This window comes from Callospermophilus lateralis, chromosome 5, assembly GCF_048772815.1.
Source record: "Callospermophilus lateralis isolate mCalLat2 chromosome 5, mCalLat2.hap1, whole genome shotgun sequence".
Lineage (NCBI taxonomy): Eukaryota > Metazoa > Chordata > Mammalia > Rodentia > Sciuridae > Callospermophilus > Callospermophilus lateralis.
The window spans coordinates 15194694-15214164 of NC_135309.1; the positions used below are offsets into that span (position 1 = coordinate 15194694).

At 51.8% G+C, this 19471-nt stretch overlaps 1 protein-coding gene across 1 annotated transcript in view; it reads left to right on the forward strand.

Annotated features, from left to right (window-relative positions):
- The window catches only part of Stk10 (serine/threonine kinase 10), a 111430-nt gene that overhangs the window by 88836 nt on the left and 3123 nt on the right, over positions 1–19471 (forward strand). Inside the window, exons 13-18 of the mRNA XM_076856341.2 lie at positions 2412–2504; positions 5567–5696; positions 7154–7278; positions 8749–8937; positions 9351–9476; positions 12928–13041. Of these exons, the coding sequence (XP_076712456.2) occupies positions 2412–2504; positions 5567–5696; positions 7154–7278; positions 8749–8937; positions 9351–9476; positions 12928–13041 (777 nt within the window). The remainder of the gene's footprint in view (positions 1–2411; positions 2505–5566; positions 5697–7153; positions 7279–8748; positions 8938–9350; positions 9477–12927; positions 13042–19471) is intronic.

Genomic DNA, 19471 nt, shown 5'->3' on the forward strand with positions numbered 1-19471 from the left:
CCTTGGGGTTCCGCTCAGCTGCGGGGTTCCTTTAGCTTTGCCACACTGGGTGAGCTGCATCCCTAGCCCCAGACTCAGGTTTTTAAATGTTTTTTTTTGGGGGGGGGGGCAGGGGTTTTCTTCTAAAAGTTTTCATGGAAAGATAAGGCCTGGTTTTGCTTTGGTGGCTTTTCAAGGAGGACATGGCCAATTTAGTAAGACCATCCCTGTTCTGGCCCTCCCATGGCCAGCCTGCCTGCTTGGATTCTGTGGATCTCTTGTTTGGTGGAGCTGCCTCTGTAATTCCAGGTGGGCTGGGCACAGGGCTTCACCACGTCATTCATTAAACATGCAGGCATTGCTCATTGTCCTGGGGGACTGCCACCAGGACCCCCTGGGGTGCCAGAGTTCAAGGATGCTCAAGTCCTTCATGTAAAATGACATATTTGCCTAGAACCTACAGACATCCCCACATATACTGTAAGTCATCTCCAGAGTATTTGTAATACCCAATACAACGTAAATGCTATGTAAATAGCAACCTGGCTAAACTCACTTATTCTAGTATCTGTTTAAAAAAACTTTCCCGGATTCCTAGGAATTTTTTCATATAGACAGTCTGTAAAGAGAAACTGTCTTATTTCTTCCTTTTAAATTTATGTGCTTTCTGATGCTTTCTGGGCAGGCCTGGACTTGCAGTAGGGTGTTGAACAGAGAGGTCAGTAGACACCCTGGCCTTGTCCAGACAGTCCTAAGGGAAAGGCTTTAGTATTTCATCATTGGGTCAAGGCTACTGGCAGTTTTCTGTGGAAGTTCTATGACAGGTTAAGGAAGTTCCTACTTGGCTAATGAGTTTTTTCATGAAGGGTTGATGTCTTTGGTTGAATAGCTTCATATGTCAGCTGACATGATTGATTTTTCTTCTTTGGTTTGTTGGTATTATAAATTGAATTGTTTGATTTTCAAATGTTGAACTATTTTTGCATTCTTGGGATAAGTCTGTTATGTTATTTTCCTTTTTTTTATATTATTAGATTTGATTTGCTAACATTTTGGAAAATTTGTTTTTTTGTTTTTTTGTTTTTTTTTTTTTTAAACCAGGGATTGAACTCTGGGGCACTTACCCACTGAGCCACATCTCCAACCCTTTTTCAAATTTTGAGACAGGGTCTCACTAAGTTGCTTAAGTCCTTGCTAAATTGCTGAGGCTGGCTTTGAACATGTAATCCTCCTGCCTCAGCCTCCTGAGTTGCTGGGATTACAGGTGTATTTTAATATCTTATTTTAATTCATTATTTGGTTAAAGGATACATCTGTGTATGTTTAGTGGTTGTTCTAGGGTGTTTTAATATACTCCTTTAACTCTTTGAGCACCTATTTAGTGTTTATATTACAATGCTTCAGTTACATTGCAGACATCTCACAACCATATAAATTTCTTTTTCTCTCTCTCTTTTTAGCAACAGCTCAGGACTTCCCTGCTGTGGGTGGAGTCTCGATCTTGCTTTATTTTTCCAAAGCCTTTGCTACCCTGCTCTGCTTGTCTCTCACTGGTGCCCAGCTCAGGGCTGGACCAGAGACTTGTGTGCGTCCACACACAGCCGTAAGGATTCCTGGTCCTGCCTTCTTCTCTTTGGGATTCAGCCCACTTCTCCAGTGTGCTTAGGCCCTGGTGCCTCGTTCTGGGGCTGGAAGCATGAGGTTTCTTATGGACATTTAGCCACCTTCTCTATTAGGTCACCAGGCAGGTCAGGGACCGAGAGGAGGAAAAGACCTTGTCTCCCTGCACTGCCTTTGTCCCCCGGGGCCTCCAGGGCACTACAGGTGACCTACCTGCCCACAGCTTAGCACCCCACAGAGGAGGCAGCTCCTCCCCGGCTGCCCAGCAAATGTCCTGGAACGCGCCGGCCCTGCAGGGCCCTGTGCTCACCCTGAGTCAGTCCTGAGGCCAGGGGCACAGACATGCAGCTCCACCAGCCAGGCCCTGTGTGCGGCCCACGGTGCCAGCCTTCAGGCTCCGGGAGGGAACCCGAGCCCCGGGAGCAGGCGCTTGCTAGGCGTTTTGATACGGATGCTGATATAGGCATCTCAGGTATCGACGGCGTCTCTGTTGACATTATTATTTCACATGTTGAGAGCAATTAGGAAAAAATATATAAAAGGCTTCAGAGGGGACAGTGTGAGAAAAACTTCCCTGAAGGAAATGAGGTGTGTCACCAGAAGAAGGGATAGGGAAACCAAGCAGCTGTTCTGTCCGGGAGCCCAGGAGCCTGGGGGCCAGGGCCAGCTGCAGCCAGGCCAGGCCAGCGGTGCCACCTGAAGGCCCGGTGTGGCCAGAGAGGGTGGGGGCTGGGCCCGCAGAGCCACCTGGCCTGAGGCCTGCTGGCCCTGCAGCCACACCAGGAGTAGCCTGACCACCCGTTTGTCTGCAGGCCAAGAGCGAGGTGGAGAAGCTCCCCCGACAGCAGCGGAAGGAGAGCTTGAAGCAGAAGATGGAGGAGCACACGCAGAAGAAGCAGCTTCTCGTGAGTGCCCCAAGCGGTGGCCACCCTCCCTGTACGAGCCCAGGCCCGTCCCTTGGCTGCCTCTTGTTCTGAGTGCCAGCTGAACCCTCCCCCATGCCACCCTTCCTGACTGCCCCCCTCCTGCTGGGAGGGAGGGCACCCCACCCCCACCCCCACCCCCGGACACCCCAGCCCAAGCCCCTTCACCTTGTTCGGGGGCCGTTGGCTTGAATGTCACCTTACCTTGACCAGCCCAGAATCTCCCTCAGCCAGCTGAGGGCCATGGGATCTAGACCCTTGTCTCCCAGACCTGGCCCTACCATCCTGAGGACGGTTTTCTCCCCCTGCCAGCAGCAGAAGCCTGTGCCTCATGCCTGAGCCTCTTTCCCTGGTCCTTCCTTGCCTCCTGAGCAGGACGCACACGCGTGTACGTGCGTGCACACACACACACACACACACGCGCGCGCACGCATGCCCGCACGCCTCCTATCGCTGTCCTGTAGCTGCTTCTCACCCCAGCCCGTGTGAGCTCAGGAATTCCCAGGCTGTCATGTCACCTCCCCCTGCAGATCTTCTGTGGCTCCCTTTGCCCATTAGACCTCCCTCCTGCCGCCCAGCTCCACTCTGCCCCTCCCCAGCCTGGCAGCCTGCCCTCGTCCCCTGCTCCAGTGCCCTAGTTCCCTGCCAGGTGGGGTCTCAGCACATTCTGCTTCTGACACAGGCTGTGTATGTGACCACGTCAGAGTCTGTGGCTTACTTGGGGCCAGGGCTCTTCGTTTTCCAACTTGGGCTCATAGAGGTGACATTGCAGAGGTGACAGTGGGCAGGCAAGGCCTCAAACTGTCTGACTCCAGACTCCATGTTCTCTCTGGGACACCCTGGAACCCTCCCTAGGCTCTAAGATCAGAAAAGCGTGCAGGAGAGAGGTGGAGTTAGGGGGAGGTTGGTCAGCCGTCAGGTAAGGGGAGCACATTGTGAGTTCTTTTGCCCCACAGGGGGACTGTAGCCAGTACCCATGTGCTGTTCATTTCAACATAGCTGGAAAAGAGGATTTTCAACGTTTCACCCTAAAGAGAAATATTTGAGGTGATGGAGATAATTATTCCGACCTGATCACTGCATAAAACATACATGTATGGAAATTTCACATTACACCCCTGAACTTAGTATAGTTAGTATGTGTCAGTTTTTAAAATTAAGTTTTTAAAACACAGGGCTGGTGAGGGTGAAGCCAACAGGCTCTTGGAGACAGAGTGAGAGAGAGAGAGAGAGAGAGAAACTAGCACTAGGGGGGCGCTGAATCCCATCTTCAGTACCACATATAAATAAATAATAAAATGAAGGTATTATGTCAACTACAACTAAAAAATATAAAAAAATTAAAGGTATTGTGTTCATCTATAACTAAATATATAAAATCCTCAAAGATTCACACAACTTGTAATTTGGCTTTTCTGCCTCTGGAGCTCCTGAGGAAGTCAGCACACAGGTTCAGAAACATTGGGATTCCAGAGAGTGAAGAGCTGCACCATTTCAATAGAGAAAACATGGGAATAATCTGTTACTTATTAGGGAAATAAATTAAGGTATATCCATACCATGAAATATTTTCAGTCATTAAAACACATTGTGACATGGAGAGGCCTTTTTAGTCGTTTTTGAAATTTGGTAAAATCCATATAGCACAATTTGCCCTCTTTGCTATTAGGAAGTGCCCAGTGGCATTAAGTGCGGAATTGAAAACCTGTCCAGTAAACAGTAGCTCTCCATTGTCCCCGCCCCCTGCCTAGAACCCCCTCTCCTTTCCTTCCCCGTGCTGGTCTGTCATTGTGGTGCTGGGGTGGACGCCGGGCCTCGTGCCTGCTCAGCACACACTGCCCCACTGAGCTGCACCCCAGCCCCGTCTCTGTGACTTTGACTGTCCAAAGTGGACTCGGGGTCCACGAGGCTCTTGCGTGTGACAGCCTTTCTTTTTATGGCTGACTGATATTTCGTGGTGAATACTTGGTTTTCGTGGGTTGTGTCACTGTGAGCAGGGTTGCAGGCACCTCTTCAGTTCCTTAATGACTTCTGTAGAACAATCACAAAGTTGCTGTGGATGCACTTGAACTGGTACATCATGGACAGTTGCTAGCCTGAAGATAAGAGTAGCCGGGGTTTTTAGTTCCTTCTTATGGGGTTCCAGTAATTTTTTCCCAGTACTAGATGGAATCCAGGGCCTTGTGCATGCAAGGCACACAGTCTACCACCAAGCCACCTCCCCAGCCCTGGCTATTTTTATTTTAAGACAGGGTCTCTTTGTGTCGGGGTCTCTCTGTGTTGCCCAGGCTGGCTTTGAACTTGCCATCCTCCTGCCTCACCCTCCTGAGCTAAAATTTTCAAACTTAAATTTTATTTTCTTACTTGTTATTTTGGCAGGATACCAATACAAAGAAGTGATATGTGTTTAAGGAGAGGGAAATGCTAACTACCCTGAGCTGATGATTGTGCACCATATACATGAACTTGATTACCACACTGTGCCCCTGAATGTGTACAGTTATTGTGTTAATTAGAAACAGTAGTTAAGAAAGTAGACAGGCATGTTTATAATGGTGTAGTGAGTCCCCACATACCTGCCACTCAGTCTGAATAATCGTCCACTCGTTTACTCCTTGACCCTACCGTGTCATTTTGACTCAAATCTAAGATGTCGTATCACATCATACCTGTATACATCTCAGACATCACAAAAATAGCCACCGACGCAAGTTCCTACCTTCTGGGGATACAGCCTAGTGGTAAAGTGCATGGAACCAAAAACAAATAAAAATTAGCCCTGATTTCTAACAACATCTCTTTCCAATCCACTCAGCATCTGCCTTACCAGTAGCTTCATGAAAACCATTTCTTTTTTTGAACAATTTTTGCTCCAAGATCCAAAAGAAAGCCCACATCTTGGTGGGTTGCTGTGTCTCTGGGTCTCCTCAACTTCCCCTCTCGTGTTTTTTAAACGCGCTTCTTGGGTCCTGCTGATGTCCCTCTTGAACGAGCTGAGAGGCCCGAGCTGGGGCAGGTAAAGGTCCGCTCCCGCCTCCCCACAGGACCGGGACTTCCTGGCCAAGCAGAAGGAGGACCTGGAGCTGGCCATGAAGAGGCTCACTGCAGAGAACCGGCGGGAGATCTGTGACCGGGAGCGCGAGTGTCTCAATAGGAAGCAGGAGCTCCTTCGAGGTGGGCCGGGCCAGCGCCGTCTGGGCAGAACCACTGTGGCTGGACATACCAGCCCTGGGCAAGAAAAGCCAGAGGTTTCCTTCACAGTGAGGTCAGGAGTCCTCACTGAAGTCGGGAACAAGGCCAGGGGCCAGTTCCTGCGCACACCACTTGACACTGTTCCAGAAGTCAAGGGCAGCGGGGAGAGGAGGACACAAATGCAGCGCGAAGGCCACTGTACGCTAGTGAGCTGCATTAAGGGGGTGGCAGAGACAGTACTGAGCCCCTTCTCATCCTCGAGTGTTGAGTGACGCTCTGCCAGGCCATTGCTAGTCCCCCTTCATACCTGATCTCGGGGGACCCTCAGCTTACCCCTGGGAGCCAGGCCCTGCGGTGATCCCAGTTTTTATAGAAGAGAAAACTAAACGTCGCAGAGTTACTAGTCTTGAGTTGAGTGGCCTCCTCTTCTGGGGCAGCACTAACAAAATACCAGGGATCAGTGGCTGACAAACAGCAGAAATTAATTTTTCATAGTTCTCGAGGCCAGGAAGCACCAGGCCAAGGCACAAGCGGACTCTGGTCTGGAGAGCCTCTTCCTCAGGACAGTGCGCTTCTCGCCCTGTGCTGCCTTCACAGCGTCTCCCTCTGAGCCCGTTGCTGGAGCAGAGATGCAGTTCAGGTTGTACTTAAAAAATCCTCCATGCCTGGCGTGGAGGCGCGCGCCTGTAATCCCAGCAGCTCGGGAGGATCATGAGTTCAAAGCCAGCCTCAGCAATTTAGCGAGGTGCTAAGCAACTCAGTGAGACTCTGTCTCTAAATAAAATACAAAATAGGGCTGGGAATGTGTCTCCGTGGTCAAGTGCCCCTGAATTCAATCCCTGGTCCCCACCACCACCACCAAAAAAATCCTCCGCGGCTGTTTCCTTCCCTGCGTACAGTTGAGCAGTTTGGCAGAGGTGGAAACTGAGGCTAGAGAGCTTCTCTCTCTGCCCCAAATCCCAGCCCAGTGGGGTGCCAGGCCGCTCACCTGTTTCTGACTCAGAGCAACGTGCCTCTCAAGGCCCCAGTTCTCAGCTCTGCCAGAGGACACCACTGTATGTGGGGAAGGAAGTGTCCTTGCGGATGTGTCATCTGTGCTGCACCCTGCTTCTGTCACGGGAAGACGGGAGGTCCTCTGTGGGAGATGCGTGGAGACACGGCAGGAGAAACGCACCGTTGACTGGGTGCAGCCCTCCAGATACGTGCCCGCGGGCATCCTGGCCGTGGCCTTCCTGCTGCGCTGGGCTGCTGGGAGCTGTCCTCCCTTAGGCTTTAAGGAAGCTTCCAGGACTCAGCACAGAGGGGTCACCATGGTCTGCTGAGGTGGCACATCACCTCAGCAGGCCGGCTATCAGCTGGAGGAGGCCTGGCAGGGGGGCAGGATGGGAAGATGCATGTGGCCTCTGGCACCTCATGAGGTGGGTGGTGTGTCCCTGCAGACAGGGAGGCAGCCCTGTGGGAGATGGAGGAGCATCAGCTGCAGGAGAAGCACCAGCTGGTGAAGCAGCAGCTCAAAGATCAGTACTTCCTCCAGCGGCACCAGCTGCTGCGCAAGCACGAGAAGGTGAGGCTCCGGGACTGGAGATCGGGGGCTGTGAGGCCAGGCTGCGTGATCCCTTCCTGTGCAGGTCTGGGGGCTGCGAGGCTGGGCTGCATTGCCGCCTCCTGTGCCCTCAGGGGAGCCGTGTGGCCATGGTGAGGCCGCAGGAGGTTCTCCAGGGCTGTTGGGTGCTGGCTTGGGAATCGGGAGGAAACCACGCAGGGATGCAGACGGCCCCCGCAGCTCCCTCGCTAACCCCCGCCCCTGTGGTGCCTGTCCTCTCTCACACTTCCTTCTCTTTTCCCTCTTTCCTCTCTGTCCTCTCTCCCTCTCTCCATTTTCTCTATTCCTCTCTCCCGTGCATTTTCTCAGAAGACTTTCAGGGTTCCCCTTAAAGCCACCTCTGCTGGGAAAAACCCCCAGCCCTGGCAAGGGCCCCTGCTCTGTGTGACCAGAGCGCCTTCTGCATCTGTGCTGTTGTCTTGGTTCAGTCCCCTTAGTAGGGACAGTGTCAGATAAACCAAGGTCTGGATGCATGGCCACTGAGGGTGATTCCCATTCCCTATCCCGGGCGCAGATGGAGCCGGCATGCTGTCGGGAGGTTTCCTGAGCAGCCGGTGCCCGGGCACTGCTGAAATGCAAGTGGGTATCAGGGGAAGGGAGAAATTCAAAATTGTTAAGACTCTTAAAAATATAAATTTAGTCGTGTGGTGGCACATGCTTATAATCCCAGTGGCTCCAGAGGCTGAGGCAGGAGGATCAGAAGTTCAAGGCCAGCCTCAGCAACTGAGCAAGACCCTGCCTTGAAGTAGGAAATGAAAAGGGTTCAGGCTGTGGCTCAGGGGTAGAGCACCCCTGGGCTCGATCCCCAGCACTGCTCAATGAACGGAGGAGTGCTTGTAAATTTATATGTGACATCATCGTGACCTGTCCCCTCTAGTGTGTGCCATGCTTTGAGACATTAGACGATGCTAGCGCATCATCGTCCGTTAGGTGGTGAGAATCCAGCGCTCTTAGCACTGCTGATGCTCCTCCCTTACCCAGTGAGTCCATCACCACAAGTTAGAGCACCGGAGGTTGGAAGTGCGCCCCCTGCACCTGACCTCCCGACCATCCCAGCTCAGGGGCGCTGCCCTGCAGTAGTGTGCAGTAGGGTCCCCTGGAGATCACGTCTGCAGCTATGGATCAGCGCCTTTGACAGCATCCTGAGTATGACAGACAGCAAGTCACTAGCCCAGAGAAGTTCATATTGCAAATTGTGGTTTCTGCTGAGTGCAGGTTATTGCCTGTTTTGTGAAGTCCAGCCCACCTAAGCCAGGGGCTGTGCAGGAAATGCTCTCTAATAGGAGTGAACCAGCACCAGCCCTGCTGTGCTGAGCATCCTGACCATGTGGTCCTGGGATTCCCAGGTGAGCCTGGTGGCCTCTGACCACAGCCTGTGCCTGTGCCGGGAGCTCAGCTGACCTCAGCTGCTCGTCCCTGTGTCCCCCTCAGGAGCGGGAGCAGATGCAGCGCTACAACCAGCGCATGCTGGAGCAGCTGAAGGTGCGGCAGCAGCAGGAGAAGGCACGGCTGCCCAAGATCCAGAGGAGCGAGGGCAAGACGCGCATGGCCATGTACAAGAAGAGCCTGCACATCAATGGCGGGGGCAGCGCCGCTGAGCAGCGGGACAAGATCAAGCAGGTGGGGCTGGGACCAGCCCAGCGTCGTAGGGCCTGGTGCCTCTGTGGTTCGGGGGATGGTATAAAATGTCACAGGTCTTGGGAGGGCATGCAAGGCCAAGCCATGGCCCGGAAGCTTCCTTAGCCCCCTGGTGAATCAGCCTGCTGGACAGCTGCAAGCTGTCACCACCCTTCCTCCAGCTTTTGCTGGTGAGCCCTTCCTCTCCTCCAGCAGGAGCCCTGGGCCTGGGTCTGCACACCTGCCCTGGCACTGGTCACATTGCCCTGTCAGGTCCCTACCAGGAGGCTGGGGTCTCCTTGAGGGCAGGGGCCAGGTCCCCACCCGGTCCAAGGACTTTGAGCAGTGGGTGCTGCTGGGCGGGGCTGTGCAGGCAGTCCCCCAGGTTGGTCCTGAGGCTCCTCCCTCTCCTGCAGTTCTCCCAGCAGGAGGAGAAGAGGCAGAAGTCTGAGAGGCTGCAGCAGCAACACAAGCATGAGAACCAGATGCGGGACATGATGGCGCAGTGCGAGAGCAACATGAGTGAGCTGCAGCAGCTGCAGGTGCCGCCTCCCCCCCTCCATGCCTGTCTCCGAGCCAGGGGGGCTGACCCAGCCTGCCGTGCAGTCACCCCCTTAGGCCCTGCGTTTCACATCCCTAAGGTGGCCATGGGGCGGGTGACAAAGCCTTTCCTGCAGGGCTGGGTGTGGACTTGCGAAGGAGATGGTAGAGTGGACTGTGCCTTGCCCAGGGTCTGGCAGGGGGCTTGTGCAGGTTTCTCAGTCATCACTGTGTCTGGGAAAGACTTCTTTTCCTGTGGAAACCCCTGGCCTCCTCAGGTTTCCTGGCCCCTGGGTTTGCCTCTGGGCTCAGGGTCATCTGCAAGCCAGGAAGAGGTTCCCTGTGGGAGGCTCCCAGTACCACGGGCTAGTACATGGAGCCCCCTTGTGGTGCAGTGAGGCATTGCCACACTGAGAGCGCCCTGGGCTTCAGAAAATGTCTCAGGCTATTGGACCCTTCTGGCAGCTTCTGGAGAGGCAGGCAGGAGCATCACATCACTGGAGCCTGCCAGGCAGGGGCTCTGCTACAGCCGTCTGTGAGGCTTAGTGAAGCCACTCCCATTCCTGCACCCCGTTTCCCATCCCTGCCTCATGGGGTGCACTGAGAGCTGAGAACCTCTGAGAAGGCTGAGCAGTGGGGGTCACCAGGCTGCTAGGAGGATTATTTCTAACTAGCTGGTTCCTAAACTCCCACAAACCATTAGTCTGAAACCCAAAATAAGAACCCCGAGGGTTCTGCTTCCCCACCCAGTAGAACTGCTGTATCTGCATAAAGGTACTTTTCTCTGCTTGAGAAGCGCCTCGGAGCAAGACAGATTCTGCAGAGAATGAAGGGGAACTTTCTGCTTCTGCCAACCAGGGATTCCTGGGAAGAGCTGAAAAGCAGATCACTCAGCTCAGAAAGAGTGTGGGAACCCCCAGACGAGGAGTGCGTGCCTGCTCAGGCACAGCCAAGCCCCGGGCCAGCCGCGCCAATGAAGCGAGGCCTGAGCCACTTAGTGAGACCCTGTCTCCAAATGAAATATAAAATGGGCTCAGTGTTAAGGATCTTCTGGGGTTCAGTCCCCAGTATAAAAATAAAAAACAGGAAAAATAAATAAATAAAAATAGAGTGTAGGTGGGTTTGGAAGAGTCAGCCAGGTCCATGGCCCTCATCCTTTGCCAGAACTCTCTCCTGAGGAAATGATATGTGATGTAAGAATTATCCATAAATTATATGTACTTCCTAATATGTGATATCATTAAGATGATTATATAATTTCCGTAAGCATATATTTATACACACAGATTTTTTTTTTCTTTTTAAAAATCGATTCTTTTTAGTTATACATGACACAGGTTGTTGTAGTCTCCCTGGACTGCCCTAGGGAACACCATAGCTGGGGCTGGAGCTGAGCTCCGCGGCAGAGCGCTTGCCCAGCACGCTGTTGCCAGGCTTGGTGGCAGGCACCTGCACTCCCAGCTCTCAGGAGGCTGGGCAGGAGGGGCTGGACCTGGGCGCTGGGGGCTATCGGGCCAGCCAGCCAGGCGTCTGCACTTAGTGGTGGTAGGTTAGTGCCCGTGACAGCCACTACGCTGGCGACCGGCTAGCAATGAAGCGAGACACCAGCTCCCAAGAAAAAACAAACACCGCAGACTCTGTGGTTTAAAGCTTAGGAATTGGGGCTGGAGAGAGAGAGGGGGAGGGAAGGAAGGAGGAAGGAAGGAAGGAGCATTTCTCGCAGGTCTGGAGACTGGAAGTCTAAACTCAAGGCACCTATGGAGAGGTGCTGGTGAGGGTCCTCTTCTTGGCCTGTAGGGGACCTTCTTCTGTGACTTCAAGTGCTAGAGAGAGAGGGGAAAGAAGAGGATGGGGGGAGCATGCGCACCCTCGCTGGCAAGCTCTCTGGCCTCCCTTCCTATAAGGCACTGCTGTCACCGGGGCCACCCTCCTGACTGCTCTCACTCTGCTCTCAAAGGCCTCCTTTCTAGATCCTACCACCTCAAGAGCTAGGGTTCAACATGAATTTGGGGGAACACAGCTCAGCCTGTAGCACAGATGTTCTACACAGCGTTATCTATTTGTTTATTTATTTATTTATTAGATTTTTTTAGTCGTAGTTGGACACAATACCTTCATTTTATTTACTTTAATGTGATGCTGAGACTCAAACGACCCCAGCCCATATTTATTTATTGATTTATTGGGGATAGCAGGGATTGAACTCAGGAGCACTCAACCCCTGAGCCATATCCCCAGCCCTATTTTGTATTTTATTTAGAGACAGGGTCTCACTGAGTTGCTTAATGCCTAGCTAAGTTGCTGAGGCTGGCTTTGAACTCACGATCCTCCTGACTCAGCTTCCCAAGCCCCTGGGATTAGAGATGTACACCACCGTGGCCTGGCGATATGGTGTCATTTATAACAGTGAAAATCAGAAGCCACCCAAGTGGCTAAAAATAAGGGAATGTTTAAGTAAACTTGATGGATACATATTGTGAGATATTCTAGGTATTAAAAATATTATGTGCAGGGGCTGGGGTTGTGGCTCAGTGGTAGTGCCCTTATCTGACATGTGTGAGGCACTGGGTTCAATCCTCAGCAACATATAAAAATAAATAAATAAAATAAAGGTATTTTGTCCATCTATAGTTAATAAAGTATTAAAAAAATATGCATAGGGCTGGGGTTGTGGCTCAGTGGTAGTGCCCTTATCTGACATGTGTGAGGCTCTGGGTTCCATCCTAGCACTACAAAAAAAATGAACAAATAAAAAAAAGGCATGCTGTCCATCTACAACTACAAACATTTTTTTAAAAATAAGATGAACAATTTAAGGTAAAAAAATATCATGCACAGTACTCTTATTTGCAAAGAGGCTTATCTCACAGTGTCGACCACGGAGGTTGCGGGGTTTCGGAATGGCACCTCGGGTGAGCCACAGCGGGCAGAGCCGGGCAGCAGGTCTATCTAAACGTGGGCCTCCGTGTGGTGGGATCAGGGCAAATGCCATGTGTAGGGCTAATAGTTTTGTTGGTTTATTAAACTATATGTTCACTTTTTAAAATTCAGACAATGAACAAGCACCAGCCTCGCTGCACATCCCACCGTGCAGCTAGAGGAGCAGTTACTGTTAACGCGGAAGGTTCCCGGGCGCCTCTGGTGCGCATGCGTTTCCATGTATATAGTTATATATAAATGAGGCTTATGATCAAGGACAAGAGGTCAGTGGGGCACAGTGGGGTTTCGGGCAGACACTTTAGAACCCTGGATCAGGCCAGGCTCAACCCAGGATGTTGAGGCAGGAGAAGTGCAGATTGGAGGCCAGCTGGGCACCCCGGCAAGACCTGCCTCAAAACCAAAACCAGGGAAGAATTGACAGCCAGCCACGCCCGCCAGCTCCTCACCGCGGGCTCCGCGCCCCATGCCCTGCCTTCTGATGGCCACACCTGTTCTGCCTGGCGTTTGTTTCAGAATGAAAAATGTCACCTCTTGGTGGAGCATGAAGCCCAGAAGCTGAAGGCCCTGGACGAGAGCCACAACCAGCACTTAAAGGAGTGGCGGGACAAGCTGCGGCCGCGCAAAAAGGTACAGGTGGGGCGGCCACAGGTGTGTCCGTCCGTCCCGTCGTCCCGTCCCCCCCCCCCCGCAGCAGAGGTCTCCCGTCCCTTAGTGGAGTCTTGCTTAGTGGCGTCCCTAAAGTGGTTCTGCAGTCTGAGAGGGACCTCTCCAAGCTGTGGTGGTCGACGTGGGCTCCCCCTCTGAGCGGCATCCTCCTTGACATACAGGTCCAGAGCCTCTGCTGAGCTCCGTCTCACAGGCTGGAGGACCCCCGTGTCGAGAGCCCAGCCTGTGGGCGTCACCAGGTTGGAATCGGCCGGCCTGGGCCTGGGTCACTTTCTGAGTTAGTTCTCTAGTGTGCATAACAGGTGGCCATGGCCTGGGGGGTAGGGTGGAGCTCAGGGCAGAGCTCCTACCTGGCCTTGCCACACTCAGCGTTCATCCCCAACACCACCAAACCCAAAAGGCCACCCACTTGGCCGTGTGGCCAACAGCACTTACTGCGGCATGGTGATCTGTTCAGGGTCTCTCAGGGCTGTAGCCAAGGGCTCCGCTGAGCAGGGCTGTCCTCAGGTGGCTCTGGGGAGGAATCACTTGTGAGCTCATTCAGGTTTTGACCGTCTCTAGTTCCTGAGGCTCCAGGTCTGAGGTCCCCATTTGCTTCAAACTGCCCTCTAACTCATGCTAGCTCCTGCCGCACCCCGCCCATTACCCTCCTGCCCCTGTGGCCCTCTGGCACCCAACCATGTGAACACCTGCCAAGTGATTCTCAAGCCTTTTGGATCTAGGACCTGTAGACACTTTAAAAGTCAGATCCAGGCACAGTAGTGCTTGCCTGGGATCCCAGCTTGGGAGGCTGAGGCAGGAAGGTCACAAGTTCAAGGCCAGCCTCAGCAACTTAAGAGACTTCAAGCATCTTAGCAAGACCTTGTCTCAAAAAATAAAGAGGGGACCAGGCACAGTGGCATATGCCTGTAATCCCAGCAGCTCAGGAGGCTGAGGCAGGAGGATTGTGAGTTCAAAGCCAACCTCAGCAATTTAGCGAGGCGCTAAGAAACTCAGTGAGACCCTGTCTCTAAATAAATACAAAATAGGGCTAGGGAGGTGGCTCAGTGGTTGAGTGCCCCTGAGTTCAATACCCGATACAGGAAGGAAGGGAGGGAGGGAGGGAGGGAGGGAGGGGCTGGGATGTGGCTCAGTGGTTAAGCACTCCTGGGTTCAATCCCAGATACCAATAAATAAATAAGGACTGGGGATGTAGCTCAGAGGTTGAGTACTGAGTACCAATCACCAGTACCAAAAATAAAAAATAAGTAGTATTTTAGAACCCCCAAAAGCTTTGGGCTTATCTTTATGGATATAGAGCATTTTAGCTGAGAATTTAAAAATTATATTTATTACTCACAAATAATAAATACTACATGTTTACATAAATAATACATATTGGTGAAAATGATCATATTTTCCAAACTAGATTGGAGAGAAGATTGGCCTTGTTGTTCATTCAGCAAGTCTATTTGCTATCCAGTTGAAAGCAGACGGCTGGGCTCTTCTTGGCGAGCGGCATGTTGAGATACATTATCGTGGTTAATGTTTATGAAGAAAATCTGGTTTCACACAGATATGTGTTTGGAAAAGGAGGGGTGTTTCAATAGCCTTTCAGATAATTATGTATATTCTTTGATAAAACACCAGAATGCAACAACGCTTTTTTCTTTTCTCTTCTCCCTTCCTTTCTCCTCCTCGCCCCCTCTCTTTCTTTTTTTTTAATTTATTTTTTTAGTTTAAGTGGACACAATCTTTATTTCATTTTTATGTGTTGCTTAGGATGGAACCCAATGCCCCCAGCATGCCAGGCAAGTGCTCTACTGTTGAGCCCCAGCCCTGGTTGCATGGCCACCAACATAGTTCAATCCTCAGTACCAAATATTAAAAAAAAAAAAAAAAAAAAAAGTCATGTCCATTGATATCACCACTGACCTCATTTTTTTTTAATGCTATCTGTCCAGTGCTCCAAGCACTTTTTTTTTTTTAAATATTTTTCAATTTTCGGTGGACACAACATCTTTATTTTATTTTTATGTGGTGATGATCGAACCCAGCGCCCTGCGCATGCCAGGCAAGCGTGTTACCGCTTGAGCCACATCCCCAGCCCCTGGAATGATCTTTAAGTGCTGAGACAATATCAAGTTCAGGCTGGTGGATGCCGGTTTTCCAAAGTTCTAGATTTTGCTGGATTGCTCAGATCCTGTACAGGCTATTAGTTCTTTTCCTTGAATTGATTATTGCTTTTCAAGGAAGTGTGTGCTAAACATCCACAGTTAGTCATTTTTAAAAATAAAGATGATGTTCCACGACAGAGCAGACGATTTGGCTCACAGCCCACGCGCTGCACCATGTCCCTAAAGAACACAAACTTGAAGGTAGGCCTTCCTGTTGGTGCTCGGCACAATTTCTAGGATATTGGCTTTTTCTTCCCCTCCGTGTTGGGGATGGAGCCCTGGGCCTCACTCATGCCAGCTGGTGCTCTATCACTGGGCTACACCCCAGTCCAGCTTTATTTTTTAAATTGAAAACACTTTATTTCATTTTATTTTTTTTTAGTTCTGTGTACATGGTGATGAGGTGCTATTGTGTTACCTTCTCCTCAGGCTCCAGAAGTTTTACCCTTTGTTGCTTTTGCACTATTTGAACAAATGTGAAAACAGTGAAAAGGGCACATTATGTGTCACTGTTCAGAAAAGCTTTCTGGTTTCAGAAACGGTCCCCACGACCAAAGGGTTCCCCAGGGGGTCCGTGGACCACACTTTGAGAACCACTGCTCTTGCCTCACTACCTGTGAGTCTCACCCCGGCTCTGAGTGACTTCAGAACCTAAATAGCTCCCAACAGCATGGGTGCTGCCCTCCTTCTCTGCTGGGCTTTTGCCCAAACCGTTCCCTTTGCCAGGAATTCAGTACCCACAGGCCTTTGCTGGCCACCCTGGCTTAGACTGTGCAGGGCTCTGAGGACCCTGCCCCTGCCCCTGTCATGAACTCACCGAGGTCTGCCATCTTAGCTTGGTCATTCATTCGCTGCTTGTTTCCATTCAACAAATTCTTCCTGTGCACGAGCTAAGTGCCCCTCAGGGTTTTCACACTGAGGATCCCACAGGGAACAAACAGGTCCGGCCCCAGGGAGCTGACCCTGCAGAGGGCAAGAAGCAGGGAAGGGAACCAGGGAGGGTGGGGGCTCAGATGGTGGGCAGGAAGCCTCCAGAGGACATGGTGACTGACAGGCCTGAGGGAAGGCCTGAGGGAAGGGGCTCCCCACCTGCGGGGGAGCACTCCAAGCCCTGGAAGCAGAAAGAGCAACAGCCCTGAGTCGAGGCCCTGCCATGAGGCCCTGCCGTGGTTGAGGGGCCACGAGGAGGCTGGAGGCCCAGCCGAGTGTCAGTGGTGGAGCCAGGCCACAGGAGCTGAGGCCGGAGGGGCGGGGCCTGGGCAGAGCCTGGCTTTCACTCTGTGTGACAGGATGCTCCCAAGGGTCCTGGGGGGAGGGGAGGACTGGGCGGCGCAGGCTCTGCTGCTGTAGGGACCCAGGTGGAGGGAGAGGCCCCGGCAAAGACTGCTGTGGTGACCTGCACCAGAAATGATGGTGGCTTAGACCAGAATGGGATCAGGGAGGCGGAGGTTTCCCACTTTTCCTCTCTATGTGCTGCTTTCTAGAAGTTCCTGCTGGCCAGCGATGTCAGGACCTGTGGCCAGCCATGTTGGTTTGTTTAATGGCTCACGTGGGCTGGGCTGGGCTGGGCTGGGGCTCAGGGGCAGAGCGCTTGCCTGGCATGTGTGAGGCTCTGGGTTCGACCCTCAGCACCACGTAAAAATAAATGAATAAAAGTACCGTGTCATTCTACAGCCGGAAAAAGAAAGGGAAGGAAAGCAATGGCTCACGGGACTGTGAATGCTGGTGACCGTGGTGTCCGCAGGGCAGGCCCCGGCTGGAGGCCCTGGGAAGAGCGGCAGGTGCAGTCCTGAGGCCCAGGAGTCTGGAGGCAAAGCTCCCTCTTCCTTTCTCTGAAGGCCCCACTAATCGGATGCGCCTTCCCACATTACGGAGATATCTGCCTTTCCTGAAAGGTTCATGATTCGAATGTCAGTCACACCTGAAACACCTTCCCAGTGACATCTGGGCTGGTGTTTGGCCAAGCCAGTGGGAGCCATGACCTCGCCAAGTTGTCACGTAAAATGAGCCACCACGGGGCCTCTGTGGGGTCTTTTCTAAGTGGAGAGGTCAGTTTTATATAATCTTATCACAAAGAAAACCACCAGGCCACAGGCAGAGGACACGCCCCTTCCTAAACTCGGAGGAGGTGTCCTGACTGTGCTTGATCTCGTCCCCATGTGTCCTGGTTTGCTCAGGCATCAGGCATCCATTCTGCTTGCTGGGCCTGTGGTCTGGACAAGGGACAGCTGTCCACCTCTGCCTGGCAGGTCCTTGAATCAAGGCTTCCCTTCTTGCTATGGGAGCTTTCAGGCTGGAAGCTGGTCAGGCCGGACCTTCCTATTGGCGGGCCAGGCTCCTGGGTTTCTGTAGCCATAGCTGCATTGTGAGACTTAACATTTAAATAATGTTCCTGTTACTGAGAGTGGACCCTGGCCTCAGGCAGTAAGCTCTCACCTGTGCTCCTACCTGGGCATCGGTACCCTGAGAGTGAAAATGAACCATCTCTTGACTTCTGGCAGCTTCCTCGGACCTGGATGCCTTGTGGGGGGCCTGGGCTCCAGGGAGGCACCAGTGTGTGGCTGGGGCGCTAGCATTGGCTTTTGCCTGGGGAGGCTGCCTCTGCAGAATGCTTTGTAGAATTCTTCTGTGAATAGCTCCCTGGACTGCCGCTGGAATGACCAGGGATGACGGTGTACATTCTGGAATACGTGGTCTTGTATGCTCTTGTGTTCCAGCCAACAGCCTTGATCCCCCTCCCTTGAGAAATTGATTGTATACTGTGCAGTATTTTTTAAAAAATTCAGATTCCAGCCAGGCATAGTGGTGCACACCTGTAATCCCAGGGGCTTAGGAGGCTGAGGCAAGAGGATCACAAGTTCAAAGCCAGCCTCAGCAATGGCTTGGCACTAAGCAACTCAGTGAGACCCTGTCTCTAAATAAAATCAAAATAGGGCTGAAGATGTGACTCAGTGGTCGAATGTCCTTGAATTCAATCCTAGTACCAAAAAAAAAAAAATAAAAATTCAGGTTTCTTTCAAGTAAGTACAGAACACCTGGTAGGGTCAATACACATTGCTTGGATCATTGTTAACTTATAATGAGGCTTGGGACAAGTCAAGCCCCCTCCCCCAACCCCTGAACTTTGCCTTTTCTTTCATACCAGGGACTGAACCCAGGGCACTTAACCACTGAGCCACATCCCCACTGGACAGAGTCTCACTGAGTTGCTGAGGGCCTCGATAAGTTGCTGAGGCTGGCCTCCAACTTGAAGTCCTCCTGTCTTAGCCTCCCAAGCTGCTGGGACTCCAGGCATGTGCCACCACACCTAGCCTTGCCTTTTCAATTGTAAAATGTACATAATATTGCATCCCTGAAGCAGGTGCTCACACACTGCTGTCTGAGAGCCACATCTGGAGCACAGCTGTACTTGGTCACTTATGCCTTGTCTGTACCTGACTTGGCACCACAGTGGCAGCTGAGCAGTTGGAATAGAAACTGTGTGGCCTGTGAAGCCCACTGCCTTTGCCACATGACTCACAGCAGGGAGGGGATTGCTGACGTGGCCTTAGGAGCTGGCACAGAGGAGGTGGAACAGAGCAGTGCCTATGAGCCGTGGTGTTGCAGCCAGCAGGTGTGGATGGGGGTCCCGACTTCACCACCACATGTTGCATATGCTGTATCTGAAATGTTTGGGACCAGAGTGTGGTGTTTTAGACTTTCTGATTTGGATGTATAATGAGATATACTGGGGACAGGATGAGAGACTAAACACAAAATACACAAATCCATCTGTGTTTGATGTTTATCTTATACACAGAGCCCAGAAGTAATTTTGGAGTATTTTTGGTTTTGTGTTTTAGTTTTTGTTTTTTGTAGTGCTGGGAATGAAACCCAGGACCTCACACAGGCTAGGCAAGCGCTCCGCCACATTCCCCGAGGGTAATTTTATATGAGACTTCCAGCGCACCTGTCTTTTGACTGTGAGCCACCTATCCTGTGAGGTCAGGTATGGAATTTCCCATTTGTGGCATCACATCCGGCACTTGAAAGTATTCAGAGCAAGACAGACTTTACTTCTGCCACAAAGTTGCAGATGATCAAGTGACTTTGGATTGGGGATTTTTGGAGAAGGGATAGTTGACCTGTCCTAGCTGTTAGATCTCAGGTATCTTGCTAAACCACTCTGTGCTCACAAGTATCACCTGTTACTGTTACCTGAGTATTCCTAGAGCAGAGGTCACGAGCTGAGGGCC